Raw genomic sequence first — 12,651 nt, 5'->3', positions numbered from 1 at the left:
GATAGGTTAGGTTAGGTTAAGTTAGGTTAGGTTAGGTTAGGTTAGGTTAGGTTAGGTTAAGTTAGGTTAGGTTAGGTTAGGTTAGGTTAGGTTAGGTTAGGTTAGGTTAGGTTAGGTTAGGTTAGGTTACAACAAGAATCTTTGGCAAATTCTGAATGTGAATTCTAATTCAAATGGCTGTATCTCAGCTACTTTTAGACATATTGAGCTGAAATTTGGTGTAGTATGAGCTGCAATCACCAGCATGTAGTACAATCAAATCATAAATTTAAAAAGGCAGCCGCATGGCAAAGTTCCTCAAGGAACTTTTCTGGTTGCTCCTACATGTCCATCATTCAGGGGTGGCACTTAGGGGGGCCAATCAGATGCCCTGTCTCTCTGCTCCTGATCGTCACCATGTGCCTGATGTGAATCGGTATTATATCCCCATCCAACACAATCCTTTTGATTTTGTTGGTTTGGCATATGATATCGCATCATATCGATCGCAGACTTGTTAATTTAATTAAATTGAAATCATATCGTGAAGGACTTTGTGATTTCAAGAAACATCATGTCCTCTTCCAAACAAATTAATAAATCATATCATGATAAAACTGGTGATTTACACCACTATTAACACCTTCTCTGATTTATAAAACAATAATCTTAAGGTGCCTGAAGATTCACACTGCTATAATTATGAGTGGAAAACGTGTCATGTTCCTCACAGTTTGAACATTTAGTATCACTGTTATGACACCTGGAGATGATCTATAGTAGTCATGATTTGAAAACTGATAGATGATATTTGATGTAACTGTTTTAATCATTTCCCACACTGACTGTCCTGATTTATGCTGAGATGCAGCTTTTATATCAGTTACAGTTTTGAATTTTCTTTTACCAGTTTTCACAAGAAAATGAACTTCTCTAACTCAAAACAAATAATTGCATTAATGGGGTATCTCTAGAAATTAGGTGATTAATGGGATTTGCAGCATAACTCGTTACCATCAAGATGATGTGAAAATAATTTTCCAAAGTTCTGTACTTTTTTGTTTTTTGTGGCTTTTAATTTTCAAAGCACCCTAATTTTTGTGGAAAAGTGGCTTCCTCTTTGCTTATTGGAACAATTCACAATTGGTATCACTCAGCTTCTTCTGACCCTTTGCAGTTGTCCGTGCGTGCCTCCCTGATCTGCTGGAGGATGTTTTTGGCGTTGATGAAAGAAGTGAGGTCGCTGATGTTGTAAACCACAACAAAACCATCTGCCCAGTCCACTGGCTCCTCCAGTATGCACCTGGCTTCAGAGCTCTGCCAGAAACAAATCCAAAAACATTAATGTGCTTTTATTTTGAAATTTTGTTAAAATTTATTCAGGCTACAAAATAAAAAAAGAAACCTGAGCATAGGTAGAACACACATTCATAGCTCTGTAAGTGTTAAGTGAACAATAATCAGCTCATTCAAAAGTATCCTTAAGATTTAAAAAATTTTTGATCACATGTACAGCATGTAATAAACCTAATTGGGTTAATTTGCAGTGCAGTGGATAGAAATCCACCGTTTTCGTAGAAACATCAGATCAAGAGGGATTTACTGCAGCATGTTTGACCTCAAGTGAAAAAACAAATGAAGCACTGAAGGTGTTTTCTGATATATTTGAAAGCATTTCAAAGGGAGACTCAGACACTTAATATAACATATTGGCTAAGGCTGTACTCACTGTTATGACCTTGAGGAGAAATAAGCGGTGTATAAAAAGAGAAATGAGACACGGGACTTTAAGTACCGGTTTAAACCTGTTCTCTTTATTAACTCCACGGTTTTCATTGTTCAGTCCATATCAGAAAGGCAGGATATGAACTCACTCTTCCTCATGAAAAGGTGGTGCTAAAGTGAGTCCAACTGGAAAGAAAATAACATGTTCTGCTGAAACTGAAGTATCCCAGTAAAAATACAAACTTCTAGTAAAAGGCATCTCAGGTCTTTTGTCTTGGTGCTGAAGAAGCAAAGTAAAGTTACAAGCCTCTTTTCTTGAAAGAAACAGACGATGGCATAAATCGCCTTGGGATACATTCATAAACCTTCTGGATTCCCATCTTAAGAGCAGCAGAGATTGTACACGTGCCAGCAAATATATGACCAGATCTCACTAAAGGTCAGGGACGTGCAGATTCCCTGCAAGCTGAAAAGCAGCCAGTGTTTGACTGCTGTTCTGTCAAACTCTCTGCAGACATTTAATATCAACCATGGTGTGTTACAGAGGAAATCAATGCATGACATGGTCTGGTTTGATCTGTGACACTCAAAATCAGATAAAGAACATCAGGATTTAATGGTGTGTGTGTGCGTGTGTGTGTGTGTGGGGGGGGGGGGTTGTTTCTGGTGACATTTGGGGGCAATTTTAAGACAAAAATCCTACCTTTGGGGACAATTGGTGCATTTGGGGACAAAAGTCGAGTCCCCATTTGGTTTAAATGCCATTGGTGGTTTGGGGGTTGGGTTTAGGACCAAGGTGTGAATTGAGTTTAGGTTAGTTTTAGGGTCAGATGTTAGCCTTAGGGTTTGTGGTCAGGGTTAGGCTGTAGAAATGTAGGGGAGACTAGGGTAAGTTGAGCCACCCCTTGTTGCAAAGAAACGGTAAACAAAATTGATCATGTGACCAAATGTTTAGGAGGAGGGTGTCATTTCATGGAGTCTGTGAAGGTAAGAACCACATGGTTAGTGGTTGGAAGTTTATTTCTGAAAAAACATTTTTCACTCTTGAAAGTGAATTTAGTCTATCATAAGTTTCATGAGAATTGTGTTTAGACCAAAATAAATAATTTTAAATTTGTTTTATACATCAATTGCGGTCTCTATGAGCTACAACATGAGGTCTTAAATCTAGCATAAAAGTGCACTATTTTAGCTGTGGGGACTAATATTGTCAAAATGGTAGCTCTGGGGTAAATTGAGCCATTTGGCAAGGAGTAAGTTGTGCCACCACTTAAGTGTATTTTGGCTGTAGCCTATATGTCTTAAGCATTAAATCAAGACTCTGCATTTGTATGATTACAGTGTGGACATCATCAACCTCATGTATATAAGTGCAAAACAAGTAGGGGAGCCACCACTGATGTTCTTGAAAGAGCCACCAGTGAAGTAAGAGAATGGAAGTCTATTCGAGCAGCAGCTAAGATAGACAGAATGACACTGAAGACGTACATTGGCAAAAAAGAAAATGTACCTTTGAAAAACACAGGCTATGATGGAGTAGCAGAGACTAACAGGATTCTCTCAGATGGCATGGAGTCTGAACTTGCCAAACATATTAAGAATCTCACAGACCAGTTTCATGGGCTTACTACCATTAAATGCAGAGAACTTACCTACGAGTTTGCAAAGCGAAACAACATCCCTGTGCCAGATAACTGGTCAAGAGAAGAATGAGCAGGTAGCGGATATTGAACATGGAGGCAAATTTAATTGATAACTATGTTAATAGAAAAATATTATAAATATTATTGGCATCATTGTTAAGAAAACTTTTTTCCAGGAGTGGATTGGCTTGAGTTGTTCAAAAACCGACATCATCTTTCATGCTAGACACCAGAGGCCACATCCTTAGCAAGGGCCACTGCCTTCAGTGAACACAGTTTATACACAGAATATTGCGAAGCAGTTAGTTAGGGAGGAAGAAGGCAAGGGAGGGGTGGGGTGAGGGGAAGTAGGGATACGGCTCATCTTACCCCACTCGTATGCTCATCTTACCCCATTCAGGGGGTAAGTTGTGCCACAAGAACACTTTTTTAGACATGCTATATTATTGAAATAGTTATTTTTACACTCATTCTGTTTGTTTGAATGGATACACAACATCCTGAAATATATGTAGATATATTAGTTGGCAACAAAACTATGATTGCCTTGATGTAGTGATCTTAAATATGAAAAATGGCTCATCTTACCCCAGTCTCCCCTAATGAAAGTCAATGGAACGTCCCCAAATGTATAGCTGGGCGAACCTGTGTGTGTGTGTGTGTGTGTGTGTGTGTGTGTGTGTGTGNTGTGTGTGTGTGTGTGTGTGTGTGTGTGCTTGTATTTGTTACCTTTTTGAGTGTTGCTTGTATACACACCGACGTTGTCAAGACCAGTACTCCTTATGAGGACCAAAGACTAGTCCTAGTATGGTGGAACTCCATTTTTGGGTTGGGGGTTAGGTTTAGGACTAAGGTGTGAACTGAGTTTAGTTTAGGTTTAATTATGTACTGGAGGTGGATAGGTTTAGGGTAAGACTCAAGGTTAGGCTGTATGGAAGTCAATACGCAGTCCTAATAAGGATAGAAATACAAATTTGCGTGTGGAAATTTGCCTTAAAATAAACAAAAATAACTTAATCCTAGATGTGTTTTTCAGTTACAAAAATAAAACAAGAAAACATGTTTAGTAAATTTTTCAGTCTGTCAGACAAACTGGAAAAAAAACTAAATAATTAAGACCAGGAAGGCCTGGAGTCCTGCCACAATTTAGCTGTTCCAATGAAGTATTTAGTTTAGATGAGTTTGTCCTACTATACCTGAGAGCAGGGGTCGAAAACTTCCAAATTCAGCTGCCTGCCATCAATTGAAAGCCTTTTATGGTACAGAGAATCTGTAAAACATACAAAAAGATTTATACCAAACAAAGTAATGAAAAACTGGCTTTTAATCAACTCTTTTGATTAGTTTTTCACAAGTATTTTGTGTTTGGAAACAGTTTTATGCAATAATTAACAAACACAGAGCTAAAAAACAGCAATTTACACGCTCACCCACACTAAGGGACATTTAGAGTTTTGTTCTGTTGAAGAAAACTGTAATAGCCAGAGAAACTGTGCACATACAGGGACAACATGTAAACTCCACAAAGAATGGTGCCCATATTTCATGATCAACAAAAGCTACAGTAAAATTTGGTCAGTCAACAAATCTATAGTCTAAAGTGTCTGAGGAGCAGCATCCCTGGGGGTTTCGTGCATTAGCATACCCCCCCCCCCCCAACTCGAACCTCATCAGAATATAATTTTGCCAAGTCTGGAAACACTTACTTGCATTCGAGGCGTATTCACCAATGAATCGTCTGGTCAAGAACCGCACGAGGACAGCTGGAGGAAACAGATTAAGTAAAAACAATATCAATCATGGCATGATTACAGCCTCATTCCTCACAGGTGGCAACGGAGGGGGTGGAGAAAAAAAAGACCCTCATTATTTCTCGCAGTGCCAACAGAGCGTTGAAACTTCAGCTTCACATGAAAGAGGCTTCGTGGCTTTGCTGGAAGGTCTGTGTGTACATTTGGCAAACTGAATGGTTATATTCCCTCTCTGCTTGCCTCAACGCTGAGAGCTACACAAAAAAATTGACTGACTGACAGACTGGACTGGTTTTGATCCCACAAACAATGAGTTTCAATTATGGGCTGGCCTCCTCAGTCCTGAACCTGATGGTGGGCCTCTAGAGACGTTGGACAGAATTTCTCGTTTAGTTATGAGGACACACAAATGTACACACTGTGTTTACATTATTTTAATCATGCATTCACTTAGAAGAGGTAGAAAAGAACTTTCAGCTTGCGGCATTTAATTCAATAGTAATTCTTGTGGTCCCACAACCAAACATAGACCGATACATCTGAGGAACAAAACAACGAGACACCCACTGAAAGCAACAACCAGAGCATAAATCATAATAAATGGGCTCAAGCATGCACGAACAAACTCCAGAGCTCTGACACACATGCCAGGCAGCAAGAACTGAAACATCCCATTGTTCTAGTAAATAGACAGTACACAGTCAACCATTTCTAACTATCATCGCTGGGACTGACACTCAACAGCAATTCTAGAGAAAACATAAACTTGTCAACTGGACGGCTAATTAAATAATAATCTAATAATATATCTGTCAATTATCCTGAACAAGCATGGAGATAATTGTGATATAGTTCTCCATTGAAAATATTTTATTGTCTCAACAAACATTTGAATATTGGTTTAGTATTTTTATTCCTTCCTAACATCAATCAAATGTAACACATTATACGGAAAGTCAGTCGATGACTTAATTGTATACAATAGACTATATATGTACGTGAATATTGGCTTTGCATTTATATGCTAAGAAGTATGATGACAATTGGCCTCATGCAAGAACTATTTGTACACACAGATTTGTTCTTAAGTTGTGCGTACGAGTGATTTAGGAGAGTTTGTGACATTCACCAATGTTTTCGTATTCTAAGATTTTTTTCAGATACGAACAAAATTCACGAGTGGTCCAGACCTGTCGTATGTTTTACGAACAGTCAGTCTGCTGTTATCCAGACGGGTTTTCTTCACTAATAACTTTATATTTCATTAGTTTGAAGATATTTTGAGTTGAAAATAAATTACACTCCATAATTATGTTGACAATAGGCTATTCTGCTTGAATTAGAGTTATAATTTTAAATGTAATAATTTAGACTAACAATGTAAATTGTCCGTCCGTCCATTTTCTGCCGCTTATCCGGGATCGGGTCGTGGGGGGCAGCAGGAGACCCCGCTCTCCCCAGTGACAACTTCCAGCTCGTCCTGGGGGACACTGAGACGTTCCCAGGCCAGAGGGGATACATAATCCCTCTAGCGAGTCCTGGGTTTTCTCCAAAGTGGCAGACTTATTTTGAAAACATTTTAAAATGCTTATTTCAGACCCGCATCTGAGACCACCTGCGACCGCGCGGAGGGGGAGGGTGGTACGGTGCGCAGCGCTGTGGCTTCTGAATAAATGAAAATGATTTAACACAGTTGTTTATACTTTTAGCAGCTCTTTTTATTCCACAGCTGACCTGCTAAAAATGACAGATTTTCTTTTCTGGATCTCTGACAGACGGACTTCAATCTCTGAACTCGTAAAGTTTTTATTTTTAATTTTCACTGTCATTTTTCATGAATGGACACTTCCTTGTATCTGAGGCAGGAAACACAGCCTTATATGGTGTTTTTGGGGTGGTAATTATGCTAATCTCCTCTCGCGTGCACGAGCAGCTGGATACGAACAGGTGGAATTTACGCAGTTCATTTACACACTTTTCCTGAAGATAGAAGAGTTTGTTGAATCTGACGTGACATGTTCGTACAAACCCTTCGTACGAACAAAAGTAAGAGACTTTTAGGATAAGAATATGAACATGTTCTTGCTTGAGGCCCAATGAATGCAAATAACAGTGTCCCCATGTCACAGTTGAACCAATACTCTTAATTGACGGCCAAGGGACCGTGTAAGTTGTACGGATTGACTATAAATTGCAAGGATTTTCCTCCATTTTGCATGTACACAGACATATTTATAAAAAATATATATATGTCTAGTTCAAATTTATTGTTCATTTCAGATCTGTAAAGGAATACTATGCCCAGAGCACTGCACTTGATCCACACAAATACAACAACGTGGCACCACACACCCGATGCCACACGAGCGCAATGTGCATGGTGCACAAAAACAGTGCATCTGTCCCACACAAGGCCCAGTGTGCACAATGTGCCTCACGCACACACACACACTATCTGGGGAGACCAGACGTCTCAAATTCTGCGGGACTGTCTTGATTTTTTCACTCTTGTCCCGGCATCCCTCAAGTTGAAACGTCCCGCCAAAAAAAAAAAAAAAAGGATTTGATTTGGGCAGAGTGTGATGGAAATCGTGTTAAAGAAATGAAAATGCAGCAAAACAAAGAACAGGAAATGGGTGAAGTTGTTTTTTTTTTTTTAACATGAACGCAACAAGAAGCGACACTGTTAAAATGATTCACACAAGAAATCCACAGCTTGGTAAAGCTTTACCGCACAGTTACATTTATGTCCTGCTAAACACAGTCAGCTAGTTCAGCTGTTAGCTTGCAAACACTAAATAAAGATCAAATTCAAAACAGTTTTATGTTAAATGTTGCAGGCTTTCAGTTTTCTGAAATATAGTTTTGCTCTCCTTTAGGAATTATTATCTAAGGGTTAAAGTTCCCTCAGACAAAGTATTCCTCTCTCACATATATCAGCGTATACAGTACATGAAGCCAAAATCTCAGATCTGTGTATAAAACTTTCTTCTTCTTTTAGCTTGACATAAGTTCCAATTTTTCTTTCTGTATAAAAATTTTACCTTTTTTATGGGAATTTCAGGAAGACAACTATGTGTTAAAAATGTATGTAAACATAGTCATAAACTTAGACTTTCAAACTGGTTTATATCATAATAGTTTCAGTGAAAGATGTGTTTATCTGTATTCTTAGCTCTGACTTACAGAGTGAATCCTGTTGCTAAAATATATTTTACAAAACCACCTTGCAGATTTCAGTCCGAGCTTATCGCCACATAGAATACTTTTGTAGCAGTTTCTGAGTGCATGAATCTGGAGATAAAATGCCAATAAATCTAATTTCTATATCAACTTCAGTGAAACGTTCATAAAAAAAGATTCATTTCTCTTAAGTACAATCAGAAGGTATCAGGATTTTCATCTACGAATATTTTGTTTAAAGAATTTGGAACAAAATTTTGACAATAAGCACAACTCAACACTCAGAATTGATGAACAGAGGACTTTGAAGAAAGAAAATCACAAGCTAATAATTGATTTTTGCCACAATGAATAAAAAAGGGATAAAATATACAGCTGTTTTCTGTTTCAAAACCCAGACTTTACACGTCTTATTTTAGCTTGGTTTTAATGGCAAACATGCACTCAAAAAATGACTGACTTTTGAGGACAAACAACAAAAAGTACAAAGAAGAACTAAAACTCATAAGAAACCAAGTCTGCATGTAACAAATTTTATCTAAATGAAATATACTATCCTGATGCCAGAGTTGTAATGTAACTAAGTACAAATACTTTGTTAATGTACTTAAGTAGAATTTTTGGGCATCTGTACTTTACTTGAGTAAATATTTTTCAGCCTACTTTTTACTTTTACTCATTACATTTTTACACAATTATCTACAAAAACTACATTTTTTAAAAAAGTAAGAAGTAGAAAGTCGTTACTCCTGTTTTATTCTGAGTTGTTATTACTTAAAAAAACTATCCTGATAAATCGTGTCTCCTGGATAGAGTGAATTTAATTGTGGTTGGATGAGAAGTACAAATATACACCATTCTGACACCCCATTAGCTTGTACACAACCCATCACAGCTGCTTTTAACACTTAAGTAGATTTTGAGTCAGAAATTTACTTTTGATACTTAAGTACAAAAAATATCAGATACTTTAAGACTTTAACTCAATATTTTTAGAGAAGACTTTAACTTTTACCAAAGTATTTATGATAAGATACTTGTACTTTTACTCGAGTATCACTTTGAGGTACTTTATACAACACTGCCTAACAAATGCTTCTATAGGGATATGTATTTTCTACTAGTGTTGCATTATTCCCATGTTGCTGTCTGATCCAGCCTCACCCTCACCAGTTTGTCTCTCAGTTATCCATCCATCCATTACCAATACCAGCTTCTTCCTTTCAGGGTCACTGGTGCCCATATCCAGCAATCAGTGTGCGAGGGGTGGGGTACACCCTGGACAGGTCACAAGTCCATCACAGGACCACATAGAGACAAACGACTATTCACTCTCTCACTCATACCTAGGGACAAGTTACCGATTAGCCTAACAGTCATGTTTTTGGTCTGTGTGAGGAAAACGGAGTACCCGGAGAAAACCCACACAATGCACGGAGAGAACATGCAAACTCTACCCAGAAAGGTCCCGATGGATTCAATCCGGCAACCTTCTTACTGAGAGGCATCAGCTCTACCAACTGAGCCACCTTCTCTCAGTTAGCTGTTTGTCTCATTACTGTCTAGTGTTTCTCTAATATCTCTTCTCTCCATTTGTCTGGTAGGTCAGCAGTGAACACCATCCTCTGTTTCCTCCAGAGGTTTTGTGGGTAGAGCTCTGGCTGCCCGGTCATCAGCATTTTCTGTTTAATAAAACCAGTTTGCTTTGACTCCGAGTCCTGCCTGCATTGTGGGTTCCACAACCTCACACAACCTGACAGCTTTAGATTACTGATGAAGAGTTTAACTCTGCGTCTGACCTCAAGGTGCGTAAGCGTCCAACTTGGACATGTTTTTGATGCTCAAACCACATTTGTTCTGAACGCAGGATGAGCTTATTAAAGTGTGGAAACAGGTCCTACGGTATAAAGACACAACTGTGTGTTGGTCTGTTTTTGTAAATATAATTGAAGTCTAGATTATGCTGGACATCCTAATCATTTTTTAAACTGAACAGAGATCAATATAAGGTGATATGAATATGTCAACTTGTGACGTTCTTATAGTCAGTTGTTAAATTAGGAATGTTTGCTTAAAGCTACAATTAATTAGCAGTATTTTACATGGTTTATTGCAGAATCATTAGGTCAATCATTCTTTTGCTCATGTTTATTCTCCTTGACAGTTTTTCTCTTTGATAGCAAATCATAGGCAGGAGGATATCTTTAAATTGGCAGCAAATAAAATAAAAACTCAGTTCATTCTTCACCCTAAAACTTAAATTACAATTTGAGTTGATGTTTAAAATGATCAAAATGATGAGTAATCAAGCAGTAAAGTCTTTAAATCTATCAGAAAAACAAAATGTTTTTTTCTTTTATCATAACCCACATCAAATACACGTTATGTAACACAAATACATTAGAATTGAGGTTTGAGAACAAAATAATTAAATTTGCAGTATGTTTTAGTTTAAACTGTTAATATTCACATTTGCAGAGTGAAATCTTAACTTTCTGTTTTGTAAATCCTGAACACTTGAACACGTTAATAAAAGATGTTTCACTCTTAATGCTGTAGTAGTCCTCACCTGATTTGCCAGCCCCCTGGCTCCCGAGGAGAGCCAGCTTGATGTCGTTCATGCCTGGGTCCTGTCAGGGTCTCAGCTGGCTGCTGGGTTGTTCTCGCTGCACCCTGGACTCCGGGCAGGACCGTGGAGGTCCAGGACTGCTCCCACTTTCTCTTCAAAGAGCTGCTTCACTTCTAAAAGCCAGAGGGTGTGGAGAGAAGGGGGAAACAAGCCCCCTCTTATTTTTCTCTCTGTGTCTGTGTCCCAGAATTCTTCTTTCTCTCCTACCTCTTTCTGTTTTCTATTTTTTTTTTCTTTTTCTCTCCCTCCCCTCTCTGCCCCTCACTCTGTGTTTCTTCTCTTTCTCGTCTGTACTTTCTTTCCTCTCCTGCATCTATATATCTCTTTCCTGTCCTGGCCCCCCCTCCTACACAGGAGGGTTACTGGAAGGTCAACACTGACTAAACCCATTGTGCTGATCCTGTCCTTACAACTGTAACTGTAGTCTGGCTGCTTTCGGGGGACGTTTCTTATGTTCTCCATAGACTGATGAGCAGACGTAGATCCTGGGAAGTAACCGTTAGAGATCATCTTGATGCTTTCAGTTCTTGGAAATGATGTCCACTTCTGATGTGCAACATAACGTTAGTTTTTAGAAAAATGAAAACTGTTGTTCCTGTAAGTCAGGCGCTCCCAAACCTTTCTGCTTTTAAGCCACAAAATAAAATCAGAGACTTGTGATCCTGCGACTTCAAATATACAAACAATGCAAATGAACCATTCAAAAAAGTGTTTCCTTAACCTTTGTATTATCTTTTATCCATTCATGATTACGTCCTTTATCTCTTTCCACAGTTAAAGCTGATTAAGTTACCAAAAAACATTGATGAAGTTGATGTGGTTTATTTTTGTTTTCTGGAACTAAAAAAAATAAATCCAAATAGACAAAAAGGGTTTGGTTATTTATAGACTGTAGAAAATAGTTCATGCTTACATAAAGGACAAACAAAACTTTATGAAAATGTTTTATCAACTTGGAAAAAGAGTTTTAGGGATGTTAATGTTTTTTTTATTTTTAATTTTTTTTTATTTATCCTTTATTTATACAGGAAGATCTCTTGAGACTCATTGTCTCATTTACAAGAGAGACCTGTTAATCTCAGTGTTAATTTTTAAGGAAATGATAAAAGTTAGTTTTTTGAAGGTATATGGAAAAGCATAATCTGATTCCATATGAATTGTTGTTTGACTTGATGTTGTTTTCATTAAGTTTTTTTTTTTGTTTGTTTTATGGTTTTGTTTTTTTGTAAATTATTATTGTTTGAATATAATTTTGGCATTAAAGAGGCTGATATTATAAAATTTTTTGCTTCTTTCTGCTGCCTTTCATTTTATTTGATCTTCGATTTGTGTATTTTTATTTTTATTGTATATAGGTTAATGTTTTTAATGAAATGAAAATGTTTCTAAATAGATGAATAAAATAAATAAATCAGTCCTATATGATTGATAGAAAGGTTATTGAAGGAACAGTAGCAACATTTGTCAGGCCAACTCTAACACTCTTTTTTTGTCACTTCAGTAGAAAAACGAAACTAAATTTTAGTTTATTTAGTTTATTTATTTCTTCATCATCAGTGACTTTTTTTAAGTGAAGAGAAAATAAAGACAGAGAGAAAAACAGAGAGAAGTGATTAGAAAGATAGAAAGATTGAAATAGCGATTAGAAGTATATTAAATATACACCAACAAAACACAGGACCACACACCCAACATCTGTCCGCTCACCTGAAAAATAAATGGATAAATACATGGAGGGCAT

The 12,651-nt window shown here is 37.5% G+C and overlaps 1 protein-coding gene across 1 annotated transcript in view; it reads right to left on the bottom strand.

Moving 5' to 3' along the window:
• Positions 1-11,143, bottom strand: part of rerglb (RERG/RAS-like b) — a gene marked incomplete at its 5' end in the record, with an annotated part of 18,526 nt that extends 7,383 nt beyond the window's left edge. Inside the window, 4 exon segments of the mRNA XM_014026828.1 lie at positions 1,148-1,296; positions 4,544-4,617; positions 5,054-5,110; positions 10,851-11,143. Of these exon segments, the coding sequence (XP_013882282.1) occupies positions 1,148-1,296; positions 4,544-4,617; positions 5,054-5,110; positions 10,851-10,902 (332 nt within the window).
• Between the last annotated feature and the right edge of the window lie 1,508 nt (positions 11,144-12,651).

The sequence above is a fragment of the Austrofundulus limnaeus genome, unplaced genomic scaffold (genome assembly GCF_001266775.1).
Source record: "Austrofundulus limnaeus strain Quisiro unplaced genomic scaffold, Austrofundulus_limnaeus-1.0 Scaffold593, whole genome shotgun sequence".
Classification (NCBI taxonomy): Eukaryota; Metazoa; Chordata; class Actinopteri; order Cyprinodontiformes; family Rivulidae; genus Austrofundulus; species Austrofundulus limnaeus.
The sequence above is the reverse complement of the archived record's forward strand: the minus strand, read 5'-3'. Positions and strand labels throughout refer to the sequence as shown.